The following is a 17,854-nucleotide window of genomic DNA, read 5'->3' as shown; positions in this document are numbered from 1 at the left end:
TTCATTCACTGGACTCTGAGAGGCTGGACAGGGCCGCCTACTTTTATTTTGTTGTTGTTGGTTGTGGGGCTTGAACTCAGGGCCTGGGTGCTGTCTCTGAGCCTTTGTGCTAGCTCTCTACCACTCGAGCCACAGTGCCACTTCCAGGTTTTTTTTGTTTTCTTTTTTGGGTCCAGTTATGGGGCCTAAACTCTGGGCCTGGGCGCTGTCCCTCAGCTCTTCAGCTCAAGGCTAGCACTCTACCACTTGAGCCACAGCGCCACTTCCGGCTTTTTCTTTTTGCTTATGTGGTGCTGAGGAATCAAACCCAGGGCCTTAGGCATGCAAGGCAAGCACTCTGCCACTGAGCCACCTTTCCAGCCCCGGCTAGTTTGGAACTGCGATCCTCAGATCTCAGCCTCCTGAGTAGCTAGGATTACAGGCGTGAGCCACCAGCTAGGCCGCCTACTTCTAATCCGCCATCTTGGCTTTGTCAGTGGTTACTTTTCAAAGCTTCTCTGCTGAATTTTTCAATCAAATACTGCATTGTCTTTATGATTTTATTTAATTGTGCTTTTTTTTGTAAAATTCTTTAAAATTCCTAGACATTTAATCCATTTTTATTTCTTTGGACTATGTTGTTAGAAAGTTATTCTTTTGGAAGCCGGGCGCTGGTGGCTCACACCTGTAATCCTAGCTACTCAGGAGGCTGAGATCTGAGGATCGCGGTTCAAAGCCAACCCGGGCAGGAGAGACCGTGAGACTCCTATCTCAAATAAACCACCAGAAAACCAGAAGTGGCGCTGTAGCTCAAGTGGTAGAGCGCTCGCCTTGAGCTGAAGAGCTGAAGGACAGCGCCCAGGCCCAGAGTTCAAGCCCCACGACCGACCAAAAAAAAAAAAAAAAAAAAAGAAAGAAAGTTATTCTTTTGGAGCTGTTACATTCCCTTGCTTTTTCCACATTTTTTTGTGCTCCTAAATTGACATGTATCTGGTAGATCAGATAATCAGTATTTATTTATTGCACTACTGAGTTTGAACTCAGGTGTCAACATACCAGTCAGCCAGAAAATGGAGAGAAATTACATGTGCAAAAGGCTTAGACAGCCTCGTGTGTATGACATGTTAAGCATGGATGGAATTGTTTTATGCTTCTACTATGCACTACCTTATATTTTAGCTAGGAGAGAAACCCAGAAATATTGTGTCACTGAATGGCCATCCAGGAACCGTTTAAAATTCGCTGTGAGAAGCCTGGTTAGATGACTTGGGCAAGTTAGATGCCCTGACTCCATTCCACTGGTGTCTATGTGACCTTTCCATGTCAGCATCAGTTGGCTGACTGACTCGCTGTTCCCCTCTAGCACCAGTCCTGCCATGCTTCTGTGCCCCATCCTTCCTGGAACTGCTGCCACATGCCTTGCTGGCTCCTCTCTAGGGGAGCGGTTTCCACACCTGAAATATGGGCGAGATTCTCTCCTTAGGATTTCAGCTTTCCCATTTGCTAGAAATTGGTAGATAGGACACTTCCCATAAAGAGGCAATCACCTGCAGCCCAGACACACATCTGGTCTATGCAGAAAAGGCTGGACGTTGGCAGGACGAATTCCTTCAGTGAAGCATCCTCCCAGAATGCTGGCATCACTGAATTGTCAAGGCATCACATTCCACATGGAGGGAGTCAAGAAAACACATTCGTGGCCATTACTGCTTTTATTTAGAAAATTACTGTTCAAATATAAACATCTCTAAATAGAAACACTTCACAGGAGACCGTCGCTGCCTCTGACCAGCGGCAGAGACGCTGTGGATGAAGACGAGTCCACAGGGGCCTCCGAATTTGCCAGGATTTTTAAGGCTGAAGGAGTGCTCGGAAGAGCAGGGGCTTTAAGGCTATTTTCAATTCCCTTTGTTGAAAGCCATCATTTCCCATTGCAGGGTAGGCTTCCTATCCAGGGAAGTGTGCTGAACCAAGTTTTTGGGGCAGATTGCTGGTGTACGGGTTAGCAAGTATCTTCCGCAGCTGGCGGAGGTCTTACCAGGCACTTTAGAACCTGGCTTTGAATACTGTCTCTGAAGCATGGAGGTTTGTGATGAAACAGAAAAATCTTTCCAAGACTAGGATAAGCTTTTCTGGGAGCACCTATCTTCATTCAAATAAGTCACATGGGTTGCGTTACCTGCAACTGTGCACACACCCAGGTGGCAGGATTGGGCCCAGATGAAGGTGAAAGGCTTCCAGTCTCCCACCAGAGCTGGCTGGTTTGAGACTAGTGCACAGCCAATACTTTTAATGGCTAGCTGGAGCTCCATTGCTGCTACCTGCTAGTCTAGGAAAATCTGTTGTTATTGAGCGCAGGGAGAGAAAGTCATGAGCACCCAGATTGTCAGGAAGTGGCATAGCGCTGTGTGGAACAGGGAAGGGGAACTGTCAGTAACAGCTGTAGGAAAATGAAGGCCCTAAGTATTTCTCAACAAGGGAGAGCTGTTCAATTTTGTATAACCAATCTCAGAATGTGATGAAATAGCTAAGATTTTATTTTAGGGACTTTAGAACTGAGAGAAAAAGAGAGAGAGAGAGAGAGAGAAGATAGAGGGGGAGAGGAAGGGAGAAAAGAGAAAAGGAGGGGGGAGAGGGGAGAGGAGGGGAAGGGAAGGAAGGAAAGGAGAGAGGAGAGGAATGCTGGACTCTGGAAGGATCTTGTTTCTGAAGCTCTAAGTTTGGTGCAATTCTGGTGCAATTCTGGCCACTTACAGAAGCATGGTCCAAGGGTGCTGAGAGCCCTACTTCCCCCCATTCAAACAGGTCAATTGATCACGGGCCACCCCAGACTCAATACGCTACAACCAACGCTGGCATCCTCTAACGTGAGCATACATACAATACCAGTCTTCTGATTGCAAACCTGTCATTTCCAAAGGCTGACCCTGGCACCTGTCTCTTCTTATGGTCACTGAATCATGTGCAAGGCTTGGGGTCCACTTCAAATTCTAGAAATCCTAGTTAGCGTCTGGGCTTACAAGCAATGGAGAACAGTGCTTGCCTCGTGCTCTGCCGCTGTGGATGGAAGCGCAGTGCGGGGCCTGTGTCTTCAGGGCAGGTGCCTGGTGGCCCAGCGGAGCCTTCAGCAGGCTGAAAGTGAAGGCAGCAAGGTTGAGTGAGTGGGAGGCAGCCTGGGCTCAGGTGTACTCGGTTTTGCGGATATAATTGGATGGGACGTAACCCTTCTTTCCGTTAACTTCAGCCAACCACCACTCTGTGTTGCCTGTAACGTCTTTAAATTCGAGGATCCTTAGTCTCTGATTGGCTGGCACACTCAGTTCATTTGGGTTCCGAGCGGTGAAGGTGTAGACAGCGAAATAGACCTGTAGAGGAGAGGGAGAGTCAGGAACCCGGAGCAGTGCTGTGCCACAAACCTTTCTGCTGTGAAAGGGATGTTCTCTATCCCGGTGGCTTCGGAGCACATGAAATGATGACTTGTGAAGCTGAGAACTGCATTTTACATCAATTAACTGAGGTTTAAATATCTGGAGGGGGCTGGAGGTTCCTGCAATGAACAGAATAGATCCAAAGAAATCCAAAATGCACACCAATTAATTCTTAAGAATTCAGAAAGTTTAGTCAATACTGAAGATGGATGAGCTACAGGGGTCCCTTCTGTACCACAATTCTGTATCTCATCCAGAAATTCTTAGTTAGGGCTGGGAGTGTAGCTGAACGATAGATCACTTGCTAACGCCCTTGGGTTCAATCTCCAGCATGGCCATAACCTTCAAACAATATTAATACAGCTGGGCACAAGGGTTCACACCTGTAATCCTAGCCTGTAACCAAAGGACACTCACTGCTATAAGAGGGAGCCACAGCAACAGAGGTGTGGGGCACAGACTCCTTAGCTGAGAAGCCTTAAGAAAGGTGGGTCTAGACGGGCTCACGCCTGTAATCCTAGCTACTCAGGAGGCTGAGATCTGAAGATTGTGGCTCAAAGCCAGCCCAGGCTGGAAACTCCCTGAGACTCTTATCTCCAATTAACCACCAGAAAACCAGGAGTGGTGCTGAGGCTCAAGTGGTAGAGCAGTTGCCTTGAGCTAAAGAGCTGAGGGACAGCACCCAGGCCCAGAGTTCAAGCCCCACGACCGTCAAAAAAAAGAAAAAAAGAAAGGTGGGTCTAAAACATGCGTGATGTAAAGGCGGCACTCACACTCACAAGATAGGAGCAGACCATTTCAAAAAAAGAATAGGAAAACTGAAATAGTGCCAGAATTTAATTTCAAAACGCTAGAACTAAAAATAGTCATGTATTGCCTGGCGCCTGTATTCCTAGCTATTGAGGAGACATAAGATCTGAGGGTTGTGTGCTAGCCCCAGCAGGAAAGTCTGTGAAACTCTTAGCTCCATTAAAAAAGATAGAAATGGAGCTGTAGCTCAAGTGTTAGAGCACTAGCCTTGTATAAAAGAAGCTAAGGGATAGTGCCCATGCCTCAAGACTGGCACACACACACACACACACACACACACACACACACACACACACACACACACACACACACACACACACACACACACACACACACACACAGACTTATACAAATAAGAAACTAAATTGGTAGGTAAAAACAGCAGACTTCATATGATGGAAAGATTAGTGAACTTGAAGAGTAGAAAAAGGTCCCATAGGGCTGGGAAGGTGGCTCAGTGGTAGAGTGCTTGCCTTGCAAGTATGAGGCTCTGGGTTCGATTCCTCAGCACCACATAAGCAGAAAAAAGCTGGAAGTGGCGCTGTGGCTCAAGTGGTAGCCTTGAGCTGAAGAGCTGAGGGACAACACCCAGGCCCAGAATTCAGGCCCCATCACCAACAATAACAACAACAAATTAAAAAAAAAAAATGAAAGAAAAAAGGAAAAGGTCTCACGTCCCGTTTTAACTACCCAGTGGAAGAACAGAAGTGATCTAGGAATGGTGTGAGCCAGATCAGGGAAGGCAGAGCGGGAGTGCTGGGCAGGCTCCGTCCAGGACCCAGGGATGACTTAGGTCCCAGGCAGGCAGACCTTCTGACCCCAAGGTACCAGGAGAGTGCTTACCTGGTTTCCTTCCACCTCACTGCTTTGCAGCTCTTTGTTTTTCTCTTCCAGAGCCTGGCTGGCTCTTGCATTTCCTTTCACAGGGTCATTACCTTGCCCATTTCGCCCTGGCACAGCGTAACCAGATGCCTCGGGATGCTTGTAGCCTTGGTAGCAGCCTTTCAGGGTGGCAGAGGGCTGGCTCGTATCTCTGGCCACATCCGCTAAGTGCCCGGGCCTGGGCTGGCAGGGGGGCTCTGGCTCAGCAAGGCACATGGCAGGACCGCTTCCCGAGCTCCCCGGACTCCCCGGGGTCAAGGGTGTACTCAGAGTGCCTTGGTCACATTCCTTCAGTGAACATGCATCTTGAGACTGCGGGGAGCAAGATCCTGGGGTGAAGGACACAGCCATGCTGCCCGGGTTGAAGGTCAAGGTGCTGTTACTATTCTGCCGCGGGAACCTGGGGGAGCAGCTACCCAGCTCAGACTCAGTGGATGAGTGGCTGCCAACCGAGGCGTCTGACTGGCTGCGCCGGGGGTTGTATGGCTTCAGGAAGGAGCTGTACACGAAGCCTTTGGTGACTGTGGAGAGAAGGGGCAACATTAAGAGCTTGCTGCAGAAGGGGAAAAGCAGGGAACTGACAGAAAGACTGCGGTTTAATAGCTGAGACAATGATGAGAGACAAAATATGATGCCTAATAGCAAAATACTGAACTCCAATCCCAGGGTGTACCATGCACGGCTGGAGACAAAGCCATGGCCAGCAGCCGGTTCATTCCTGCACTACTTTTTTTTTGAAGGTTCTTTCCTTTTTTATTTTTTTTAAATTTTTTTATTGTAAAGATACTATACAGAGGGTTACAGTTACATGAGTAAGGTAATGAGTACACTTCTTATTGAGCATTGTTATCCCCTCCATTGTTTTCCCCCTACCATCCCTTCCCACCCTACCTTCCCTGAGGTTCTTTTTTTTTTTTAATTGTGATTAAGTGATTACATAATTTCCCGAATTTCACAGTATTGTGGAATAATGATGCTCATTTAAAGTCACAAGTTCATTCTAGCTTTCCTGGAGCAAATTGTCTATCACAGTCTATAACATATAATGGTGTACACATATACACCATACATGTGATCAGCAGCATGGGGATATTTAGTAGTGGTTCGACCAGATGAGTGAGAGTTCTTTGTTTCTTAAGTCCTGTTAGTTTTGTCGTATCACCTAACATTTTGGATTTAGCATCCACTTATCAGGGAGACCATGTACCGTTTGTCTCTTTGCTCTTGGCTTACCTCGCTCAACATGATTCCTTCTAGCTCCATCCATTTCCCTGCAAATGCCATTATTTTGTCATTTCTAATGGCTGCATAATTGTGTATAGATACCACAATTTTTGGATCCATTCATCTGCGGTGGGACATCTGGGTTGTTTCCATATCCTAGCTATTGTGAACAGTCCTGCACTACTTCTTAACAGTGAAGTGATAGGGACCCTGCCTCCAACCAAGAGGGCAGTAGTTAACATCACCACATACTTGGGAATTTAAAGGGATATCTAGATCATGGCTCAGAACACCCAGTGCAAGCAAGTACATACGTGGCTGAGAGGGACTGCAGGGCCATCATGGTAGGAACTCCTCCCTCAGGATCAGAATCTTCTGTTTAGGGACTGCTGTGGAATGCTGGAAGCATTCTAAAGTGGGAAGCCATCAGCTAGGCTTTTCAAACTAAAGATTGGGATTAAGATGGTATCCACACGAAATTTCTTTTGTGAAGGTGCCAGTATGAGAGCTTGAACTCAGTGCCTGGGTACTGTCCCTTAGCTTTTTCACTCAAGGCTGATGCTTTACCACTTGAGCCACAGCTCCATTTCTACTTTTTGGTGGTTAGCTGGAGTTAAGAATCTCATGGACTTTCCTACCAGGGCTGGCTTTGAGCCAGGATCTTCAAATCACAGCCCCCTGAGCAGCTAGGATTGCATGACAAAGCAAGACAATTTTTATAAATGTATAAAGTTCAGACCCTGAGTATATAACCTTCATGAGAACAAGGACCAACTGTCTTTGAGATCTTTCTCAGGGACAGGGCCCAGGCCCTGAGTTCAAGCCTCGGGACGGGTGTACATGTGCACAGTGCAAGTGCGCACGTGCGCGTGCACACACACACACACACACACACATACAGAGGCCTAGTTGGTGTGCATAGAGATATTTAGTGCACAAGCTCCAAAACCTTACCTATAAAATGTTTATAGCAGGTATCTTGAAATTTGAATTTTTTTTTGACTCAGGAGAGATCAAGTACACACATGTTGCACAAGCCCCCCCCAGCTGGTGAGTCCACCATTATTAACCCCCTACAGCAAAACACATGACTACCCATGTTAAGATTTTTGCAACAGGTTTCTAAAAATACAAAACAAAAAAAATCCCTTTGTTTTTCTGTGCTTTTTGGATTTTGGAATAATAGACGAAAAGATTGTAGATTAATATTATTCTTTGTACTGTATGTATGTATGTATGTATGTATGTATGTATGTATGTATGTATGTATGTATGTATGTATGTATGTATGCATGTATTTTTTATGTGCCGGGCCTGGGCTTGAATTCAGGGCCTGAGCGCCATCTCTAAGCTTTTTTTGCTCAAGGCTAGTGCTCTACTATTTGAGTCACAGCTCCAATTCTAGCTTTTTGGGTGATTAATTAGGGATGAGAATCTCACATAGTTTCTTGCTTGGGCTGGCTTTGAAACAGTATCCTCAGATCTCAGTTATCTGAGTAGCTAGGATTACAGGTGGGTGAGAGCTTCTTCGTACTTTCAAATTTTATAAATTCCCACAACCCTCAAGCTGTGAGGTGTTTAAAGTCACTCCCCAAATAATCATGAGGTAAAATCTATTACAAGGGAGGAAAAAAAAGCGAACAAAAACTACACATGTTTTGTTCTTGTTTTTTTCTTTTTCTTTGTTAGTCATCGGGCTTGAAATCAGGGCCTGGGCACTGTCCCTGAGCTTTATGGAGCCACAGCTCCACTTCCAGTTTTCTGGTGGCTAGATGGAGTTACCCAGACTTTCCTGCCCAAGCTGGCTTTGAGCCACGATCTCAGATCTCAGCCTCCTGAGTAGCTATGATTACAGACATAAGCCACTAGTGCCTGCCTGACACTTACAGGTTTTTAAGTCATTCAAGAAGTTTAGAGAAACTGGGAGAGGGCAGCTTACTGTGTGACTCAAAGGAGATGAAGAGGAAACAGGATTCCGCTGGGCAGTCTGACTGCCAGGACAAGCTAGAAACATGGACAGATCTCACAAGACACATAAGGAAACCACCGCTGGAATTGATCAAAACAAAAACACAACCCAAAGCAGGGTATATGTCATTAATAACCTGAGTGTTGTTTCCTAGAAATGGAAATTACTTTGACAGCTATTTCCTCCTGTAATCAAAAGCTCTCCTGTGTTTTTCTGACTTGAAAAAGTAATTTTCCTCACTTAAGAGTCACGTGTGTCCAGTGCGTAAAATACTTACCTCCATTGTCGATCAGCCAGCGGTTCTGACTGCCCATAGGGTCTTTCTTTTTAATCACACCCACTAGGTCACCTTCCAGAAGTGAGACGTCCAAGTCCTGAGTGGCATTGAAGTTACGCTCTGCCTGGAAGAGTTGCTCTGGGGGGTACCTGGCCAGCAGGGAGGCGCGGAGCTCTTCAGACTGGAACATGTACCTGGGCTGAAAGGCGTCAGAGAGAGCATCAACAAGAGCGCCTGCCTGGCCGCCATCCTAGCAGCCTTATTTAATCTCAACATACCCTCCACCCTCAGCAGTGAGGCACAACAGCCAGCCACCCTCCCTCCCCACGGGATGCTTCTGTAACTGGGTGTTAGGATAAAACCATGGCCTCTTAGACATGTTGGTGCCTTTATAGCTATGAAGCAAGCCTAATAGACATTTCTGTCACAAAATTTGGATTAAAACACTACCTAAAAAACCCAAAGATTGGGGCTGGGAGTACAGCATGGTGATGGACTTTGTACTTAGCTTACGTGAGGCCATGGGTTTAATCTTCAGCACAAAAATAAAAATATATATATAACTGGAAAAAAGAAAAAGAAAGCACTATTCTCAAGTTTCTGATACGGTGCAACATAGCCTTAAACCATTGAGATTTCCCTACTTCAACTTCCTCAACTGTAAAACAAAGGTCATAAAAATAAGAAAGACAAAGGGAGTAATAAGTTCAATTCTCCCTTTTAGGGTACTATCTGTGAGATTACTCAGATCATAAATATAATGAAGGCAAAGTAGCAGTCCTTTAGCTTAGGAGCCTATACAATCTGGAGTGTCTTATTCTAACTTCTTACATTTTTTATTATTATTGTAAGGTGGGCTACAAAGGGGTTACAGTTACAGTCTGGTAATGAGTACATTTCTTTTGCACAATGTCATCCCTTCCCTCATTCTCTTTCTTACTCTAGTTTAAAAAATATTGAAAGTACTGAATTGAAAAGGAAAAACTTCCAGGTTAAAAAAAAAAGCCAGTTATGAATCACTTGACTATGTTAACTTTTATAATACATGATCAAAAATACACAGAACTGACAAAATAAATAAGTCATCTATTAGGTCCCTTCATGAACTCATCTCTATAGTAATACTTTACTCACACAGGGAACGATCCAGAGGCTGGCAGGTGTGTGAACAGTGAGCATGCATACCAGCCACTGGCAGTGGCCACTGGTGGCCCACGAGCGATGCTCGGGAATGCTCCCCAGCGATGCTCGGGAATGGCCACCAGCGATGCTCGGGAATGCTCCCCAGCGATGCTCGGGAATGCTCCCCAGTGATGCTCGGGAATGGCCACCAGCGATGCTCGGGAATGCTGAGGGAATACACAGCCAGGAGGGAGGAGACCCCGTAACCTTCATTTTTTTTTTTTTTTTAGGATACTGGAGTTTGAACTCAGGGCCTTGTGCTCACCACCCCATAGTCTCTTTGCTTTAGTTATTTTTCAGTCTCTTGCTTTTTGTTGTGATCCTCATGTATACAGCATACACTTACAGCTTGTTTGTTGAGATGGGGTCTTGCTAACTTTTGCCCAGGCTGCTCTCAAATTGTGATCCTCCCTACCTCTGCCTCACAGTAGGTAGCTAGGACTGCAGGTGTGAGCCACCATGCACAGCCTTTATTTTCTATTTCCTAGGAATGGGGTAAACTGTCATCTGCAGAGGCAGCACTGGGCCCACGGACATGGATGACGGTGACAACGCTTCCTGTGCCTTGGGGAGAAGGAATGCAGTGCCAGGAGTGGAAGAGGCACTTGGGACACAGTGCACAAGCTTCTGTCCTGGGGTCCACAGCCAGGGGGTGTGAGCCCCGAGTTCATCCTCACCCCCAAGTCCCACAGCCTTCCTCCGTCCCCACTCACCAGGCCCAAGAGGGACTTCCGAGAAGACTGGCGATCTGTGGTCTTCCTCTCAAATGGCCTCTTGCTGGCCGGAAGTGCCTCTGGGAAGAAGGTGAAGAGCTGGAGCTGCTGCAGGACCCTGCTGTGCTCCTCGTGGAAGATGGCGATCAGGTTGCCCTCTCTCCCGGTCACTTTGAGTAACTGAAGTCCATGGGCAGAATTATGATGGAGGAAAGAGAACAGAAATGAAGGATCTTTGAGAGTCACAGGATCTCTATAGAAAGCTAAAGGTCAGCTGCTGGTCACTGTGTGTGATGCTCAGCCAACAAGGGAGAGACCCGTGGTGCTACCTGAGGGCCAGGTTCGCAACTCTTCTGGAAATTGCTCTTGTTGGAAAGAGACATTTAAGAAGCCCCAGGTTTCATGGCATTATGAAGGGACCAAGACTTCCTGAGGGAAAAGATCTGATGACCCCACGGTACATTCCCAGCAAAATACCTAGCAACCTCCTGAGATGACTCCCCCAGAGGAGTGAGGGACTCACGGAAAGCAGCGGCTGCAATTGCTCTAGCGCCTGCTGCACAAAGTCGCAGTGGGCTTCGGCATAGCCGTGGATGCAGTTGGCGAAGAGCCCCTGTGCATACTGCTGGAACTTGGGCAGCTCATCCAACAGCTGTGCATTCAGGGCCTCATAATTGTTCCGGGCAGACTGCAGCTCCTCCAGGGTCTTCTTGTCCTTGAGCTTCTCTGCCCGTTCGGTGCAGTTGTAGAAATCCAGGAGCTTGTCAAAGCGCTTCTGCACCAGCTTGTGGGGCCCAGTGAACATGCTCAGTAACTGGTTTAAGGGAGAGATGACAAGCCGCTCCGTCCTCTCCTTCTGCAGGGACGAGAAGGCACCTGGCTCAGTACGGCACCCGGGGGTCTCAAACCCTCTCTACACGGGGCTTCTCCAAGTGCACAGGCTGCCCTGTGCACACCACAGGCACGTCCACTGGCCACGCGGCACCCGCCTCATCCAACACTTCCACACCAAGCCCTTTGCCAAGGCGCCTGTCACCTCATCGCCCTCGGTGGCGGGGCGGGGCTGCATGGTGCTAGGCAGTTCACATGGGAAGTCAAATGGGCTCGTCTACTTACACGCCCCCTTTCTGGGCGTGTCTATAGCGTCTGATTCCAACTTCAGACTTCCTTCTTATATAAATCTGGGTTAGTAATTTCCACACTCCTATAATTCTGTTTCTAGGTAAGCATTCTGCCACTTGATGGCTATCCCAGGTACAGTACTGTTGCTAATCATAACTACAGGCAATATCTGTTTTTATTTTTCAGATGATTTATTTATTCAATTTAGAAAATCAGATATTGAGGATAAGGGTATTGAACACATTAAAAAAAAATAGGTACTGAGTAGCATCCTACTAAAACTAATTTGTTACCAGGTATCAGTGGCTCATGCCTGTAACCCTAGCTACTTAGGAGGGGGAGATCTGAGGATCGTGGTTCAAAGTCAGCTTGGGCAGAAAAGTCCATGAGACTCTTATCTCCAATTTGGCAAAAGGCAGAAGCTGAAGCTCAAATGGCAGAGTGGCATCTTTGAGTAAAAAAGCCAAGTACGAGTGTGAGGCCCTGAAGAGATTAAGCCCCCATATTGCTGCACACATGCGCACACACGTCCATTTACTGTCAGAACACTTTCACCTCCTGAAGCTTGCATGCCTGCCTTAGCCGTGCAGAGAACAAATTGTCAAACAACACACAATTCTATTTATCATCAAGCTATCCCATACACATCTATGTAGAATCTCCACGAATTGGGCCTCTAGTACTTCATTTATAAAGTAGGTGGTATGTTATAAAAATCTATTTGGTTAACAGTTCAACTAGAAACACAGTTTTATTATTTATTTTTGTGTAGCCTCCTAAGTAGCTAAGATTACAGGCTTGAGCTATCGGCACCCAGCTTGGACTAACTTTTTAATCAGTTTTCTTCCCCTCTTGTGTTCTCTGAATCTAAGTGGATCACAAGCTATAAAGAAAACCCACTAACTACCTAACAGATCCTTTCTGTTCCTCTCCTGAACCAAACACAAACAAGCAAAGCAACCCTGACATGAAGACTACGGGCACCATGTGCTTCTGGTCTCTGTGAATATGTGTTGCGCTGAGGCTGAGACAGGCCCAAGCTACAAAAAGTAGGCTGAACAGAGAGCCACTCACAAAGCTGGCGAAAAGCTGGTCGCTGATGTAGCGATGCACCTTCTCAAACTGCTCCAGGTCACGGTGTCCCCTCTCCACGCACAGGTCCCACATGCTTGCTGCAGCCACCACTTTCACACAGGCTGACTCCTGGAGCCCGTGAGCCAGAGACACAGTAAGAACACTCACAAGTTCCTAACCTTCCTCACTCGCCCCACCCCCTCCCTCCAGAGCACCTGGGCCTGCTCTGCAGGGCAGAGCAGACAGATGGGGCTGCTCATCCAGGCCCAGGAGACAGTTACTTTTCACTCAGTTTGGGGCCTTTAAATTTTATACCATCTTCTGTAGTTTGTTTTTTTGTTGTTTTTGTTTTTAAAGAAGACAAGAAAAAAAGCAAAGAAAGCTATGTTTTATAAGAGCAGGGGTTCATGTGCGAGGGGCAGGGTCTACACACATAACATCAATAGCTTATAGGTAAGATGCAGGACTCTCGTTCTGCTTCTCTCTGCCAGACAGAACAAGGGAAGATCCAGGCCCACTTAGTCCCCTTCTTATTTTTTTGATCCAAGACTAAAACTCAGTATCTGACACTTTTGCTCATTGGCTAGTGCACTACCAACTGAGCCACGTTTCCAACCCCCCACCCCCACACCTCAGCTTCCGCAGTTCCCCAAGGCTACTGAGGGAACTAATAACTTTACAGGCTGGACATACAGCAGTTTTCTAAATTGCTCAAATGCTCAGGACACCTCCATACAAACTGTCCTTATCTTTCTGTCCTTGTTCTTTCTCTCATCTGTCTTCCTGATTTCCAGCTTCACAATCTTGGTATCAAATATTTGATCTTCAAAAATGATATTAATAAGATGAACTATGAAAGGTGCTTTGTTTTTGGTCGTGGAGCCTGAATTCTGGGCCTGGACACTGTTCCTCAGCTCTTCAGCTCAAGGCTAGCGCTCTACCACTTGAGCCACAGCTCTACTTCCGGCTTTTTCTACTTATGTGGCACTGAGGAATAGAACCCAGGGCCTCATGAATGCAAGGCAAGCACTCTACCACTGAGCCACCTTCCCAGCTCTGAAAGGTGCTTCTTATACAACTAGATCTAAAAGACAGAAAAAAAAAAAAAAAAAAGATGTATGAATGAGGGGAAAAGTGAAGACTGAAAGAGGGAGGTCACTATAAAATTAACACCTAAATACTGGTGGCTTAGGCCTGTAATCCCAGCTTCTCAGGAGGTTGAGATCTGAGGATCATGGTTCAAAGCCAGCCCAGGCAAAAAAGTCTGAGACTCATCGCCAATTAAACACCAAAAAGCCAGAAGTAGAGCTGTGGCTCAAGCGGTACAGCACTAATGTTGAGCACAAAAGCTCAAGGACAGGGCCCAGGCTCTGAGTTCAAGCCCCAGGACTGATACCGAAAGTATAAATAAGTAACAATCAATAATTAAAAAAAATAATAAGCAAAGGGATAGCACCCAGTTAAGGCAACAGTACTCATTTTCTAAAATAGCCTATAGGTATCCTAGTACCTAGTACCCATCCTGGGGCAGGATGATCATGAGTTTGAGGTCAGTCTGAGGTGTATAATTAGACTTTGTTTCAACAAACAACCCATATAAAACTCCACTAAATGGCCAGCATGGAAAATGACCCTTTGAGTTCAAATTATTTAAGTTTCATCTTAGCGTACTTGCTAGGTGTCAGGGAAGTAAACAACACAATGTCAACACACTCACTCGGATATGCTGGAGGTAGAGGGACAGGTCTCGGATAAATGATTTAATTAATCTCTCTTGCATTCGGAAGTTCTTTTCTGTTTCCTCAAATACTTCATCCTTTATCTGTTCAAAATAAACAAGTGCTGTTAGCACATTTGTATGTTTCCCCAATAGATATTATTGACAAAACCATGTTTTTTAGAATCACTGCATTAAAATTTAAACCTGTAATCTAACTACTCATGAGGCTGAGATCTGAGGATCATGGTTCAAAGCCAGCCCGGGCAGGAAAGTCTGTGAGACTTTTATCACCAATTAACCACCAGAACGCTGGTAGTGGCACTGTGACTCAAGTGGTAGAGTGTTCACCTTGAGCTAAAGAGCTCAGGGATAGCGCCAAGGCCAGAGTTCAAGCCCATGATGGGGGGGGGGGCGGGGCGGGAATTAAACTTCTGATATTTTTCTGAATCGTAGTGTTAATTAATTTGGACACTCTATAGCTCTGAAAGGTCTCTGCAACATGTAGTCCTCCCTGTCTCCAAACCACCCTCCCCTGGGCTCCCCTGTCCTCTGCCTCCATCAGGCTACCGGCACTGCCACATTTGCCCACACAGGGCTGTTTCCCTGGGCTCCCTGCCTAGTGGGCCTCCCACTCTCCATCCACCAAACCTGGGGCTCTCTGAAGGCTCAGCCGAACTCCCAGGACAACAGAAGCACACACTCTCATCAAAGGCCCATTTTTTTTTTCTATGTACTGCAGCACTCAGGGAACAAAGGACAAAACTTGGCAACTGAATATCCTCTGCCTTGAATTTTCCACTTGCTGTCAGATGAAGCCTGGAGACTTCCTGTCTGCTCTCCACATCACTCACTCTTTGGTGCATGCTTCCTTATTTATAACGTAAAGTAGCCAAGTAGGCGAGCTTCTGAATGTGTTTTCTAGCTTAACTGTCTACAATTTTAGATCTGTCTCCCCACATAGATGATCAGCTCCTTAGAGACATGGAAAAACCATAGTAATTATTAATGTGGCCTCCTAAGTTGCCTTTGTATTTAGTGTATGCAACTCACTGGGATACAAATGGAGGGCTGGATGGGTGGATCCACAGAATCAGTAGCTGCAGGCTCTGTTTCCACCAGACAGCAAAACCAAGCAGGCACCAAGAAGGGAACCAGGCCAATTGGCACCAGCAGCCACCCCACAGAGCCCTGAAAGCATCTTCACACGCAGAGCCCTCACCTGGGGAGCGAATCCAGTGAGGTGCTTCAGGTGACTGCTGACGCGGTTGGACTTCTTGATGATGGAGTGGATATTCAGTTTGGAAATCTTCTCCATAAGGCTGTCTTCATCGCCCTTTCGGTACTTGAGCACTAGGGGAGGTGAGTTAAAGGGTTGTCAAAAGAACAAATAGGGGCTGGGAATGTGGCTTAGTGGTAAAGTGCTTGCCTAGCATACATGAAGCCTTGGGTTCCATTCCTCAGTACCACATAAACAGAAAAAGCTGGAAGTGCACTGTGGCTCAAGTGGTAGAGTGCTAGTCTTGAGCAAAAGAAGCTCAGGGACAGTGTCTGGGCCCTGAGTTCAAGCCCCAGGACTGCCCCCCCCCAAAAAAAAGTCATTAAAAAAAATCAACAAATATTTTTGCGAAATAGACACGAAATTAACAACCCAAACTGGAATTGTACTTGTCTTCATGAACTTATAATTCAATAGAGAAAATAATAATGCAAAGGATCACTCAGGATTAGACACGATAGCTAAAGAACAGCAGAGACTCAGGAGCTGGAGAAGGCTGAGATGAGGGGAAAGAACAGGGAAATCTGTGTCCAGTGCCTGGGCCTGTCAATCAAGGTTATTTCTCTGAGCCTCATTTTCCACTTGGATTAAATAGGGAAAGTAATACTTTTGGCATCTCAAAGATTGTATATGATGATCTAGTACAAAAACGAGGCTTTTAGGTATAATAATCTCACACAGTAAGATGCTATTTGACTAACCACTGCGTCACATATCTGGGAAGGCAGAATGGCAGCAAAAAGGACACTTTCCTGTAGAAGATGAAGACACTGCACCAGAAGATGTTCCAAAAGGAAGAAGGGACTCAATGGCAGAGAGCACAAAAGCCACAGGAGCTGTTACATACAAATATGGGCGAGGTGACTAAAATAGAGGACAGCTTTAGGAAAAGTGTGGAACAGTGGAGGGACAGGTGGAAGGCACCACCCAGTGTTAAAGAGACTCTCTTGATTTAGCAGTTACTGTGCTGCACAGAGCATGCAGACTTGGGTCTCGGGAAGAGATTGATGCTCATTCTGTCATCTAGAAAGAGTGGGGTGCTGGTCAACTATTTGAAGCTGGGAAGGGAGGGGAGGGGCTTATACTAGAGGGCAGGTCACAGAGATCCTAGGAAGGTGAGCAGATATAGGTGAAAGAAGATAGAGTCCTAACTTTAGAGAAGACAACTAGCAGTATAGAGAAAACAAATCTAAAGCATAGATTGAAAAAGACTACCTTAAAGGAGCAGAGAGAGAATGACCTGAGCATGGAGATCTCCGACTGTCCTCCCTCCAGACTGCCTCTTCTGTCCTGGAAGATTCACTCACTTACCACCCACTGCTTTACCACCAATGCCTTTATCCACCACAGCCACCACTATGGAGGTGCTGTTGTCATTATTATGCCTTTCTTCTTCACATCACATTTCCCAAATTCTACTCCATTTCTTTATCAACGCCTATTCCACTTACAATCTTCCTTGTCAACTCTATTAAATAACCTTTGGAGGAGAGCCTCCTCTTCAGCTACTATGCCTTTCTTACCCAGATCTTTTCGACGTTTATATTCATTGATGTTCACGTTGATTTCCTTCACGGCAAGGACGGCGCTGGTTAAAGGTACTTTGTCTGGGTGGGAGTCTGGGGTAGAATTCAGCAGCTCCATTAGCAGCAATGGGTAGCGCATGACTCGCTGTACTGGCTTGATGAGGAAGGAGCCCAGATTAATATAATTGGTACACCCCCTGTAAAAGTAGGCAAAAAAAAAAAGGTTCCAGTCCACAGTAATAAGGTGTTTCTGGACACTATGTGCTATTCATAAATACAGCTCTGTTCTCCTCCCTGCTTTGTTTCATTTAACAAATACGCTCATGTATTGCAGCAAGTTCTGTAGCATGCCACTGGCTGATTTTCCTGTGCCAATATCAGAATGCACGACATTGATTTATATAGCCATATTTGGCCTACCAGTCACTAAGACCCACAAAATCATTGATATGTGACAAGACAGACATGCATCTCCTTTGTAGGCTGCCTGCAGTCTTGTCCACCCATACTGACAATATTGCATGGTCCATGATGTTATAAGTATCAAACTGGCCCCTAGCAGAAAGAAAAGTTCCCTAGTCCTCCACTGTTGACCCGATACTGATTATGCAGTGCATGCACATGTATTTACCAAATAAATAATAGGTACTGTACTAGTTGCTGGGGATTTAA

General features: G+C 46.1%; 1 protein-coding gene across 5 annotated transcripts in view; it reads right to left on the bottom strand.

Annotated features, from left to right (window-relative positions):
• Window positions 1-1,666: 1,666 nt before the first annotated feature.
• Window positions 1,667-17,854, bottom strand: part of Dnmbp (dynamin binding protein) — an 83,267-nt gene continuing 67,079 nt past the window's right edge. For all 5 annotated transcript variants that reach the window (XM_069995494.1, XM_069995516.1, XM_069995525.1 and 2 more), the window contains 9 exons: window positions 17,180-17,379; window positions 15,600-15,730; window positions 14,378-14,482; window positions 12,661-12,789; window positions 10,988-11,320; window positions 10,465-10,644; window positions 8,570-8,768; window positions 5,061-5,620; window positions 1,667-3,344 (listed from right to left, as the gene is read on the bottom strand). In XM_069995494.1, coding sequence (XP_069851595.1) covers window positions 3,159-3,344; window positions 5,061-5,620; window positions 8,570-8,768; window positions 10,465-10,644; window positions 10,988-11,320; window positions 12,661-12,789; window positions 14,378-14,482; window positions 15,600-15,730; window positions 17,180-17,379 — 2,023 coding nt within the window. In that variant the 3' untranslated portion in view covers window positions 1,667-3,158. The remainder of the gene's footprint in view (window positions 3,345-5,060; window positions 5,621-8,569; window positions 8,769-10,464; window positions 10,645-10,987; window positions 11,321-12,660; window positions 12,790-14,377; window positions 14,483-15,599; window positions 15,731-17,179; window positions 17,380-17,854) is intronic.

This window comes from Dipodomys merriami, unplaced genomic scaffold (assembly GCF_024711535.1).
Source record: "Dipodomys merriami isolate MVZ:Mamm:240054 unplaced genomic scaffold, mDipMer1.0.p SCAF_102, whole genome shotgun sequence".
In the NCBI taxonomy this organism is placed as follows: domain Eukaryota; kingdom Metazoa; phylum Chordata; class Mammalia; order Rodentia; family Heteromyidae; genus Dipodomys; species Dipodomys merriami.
Note: the sequence above shows the minus strand (reverse complement) of the source record. Positions and strands in the feature narration are given on the sequence as shown.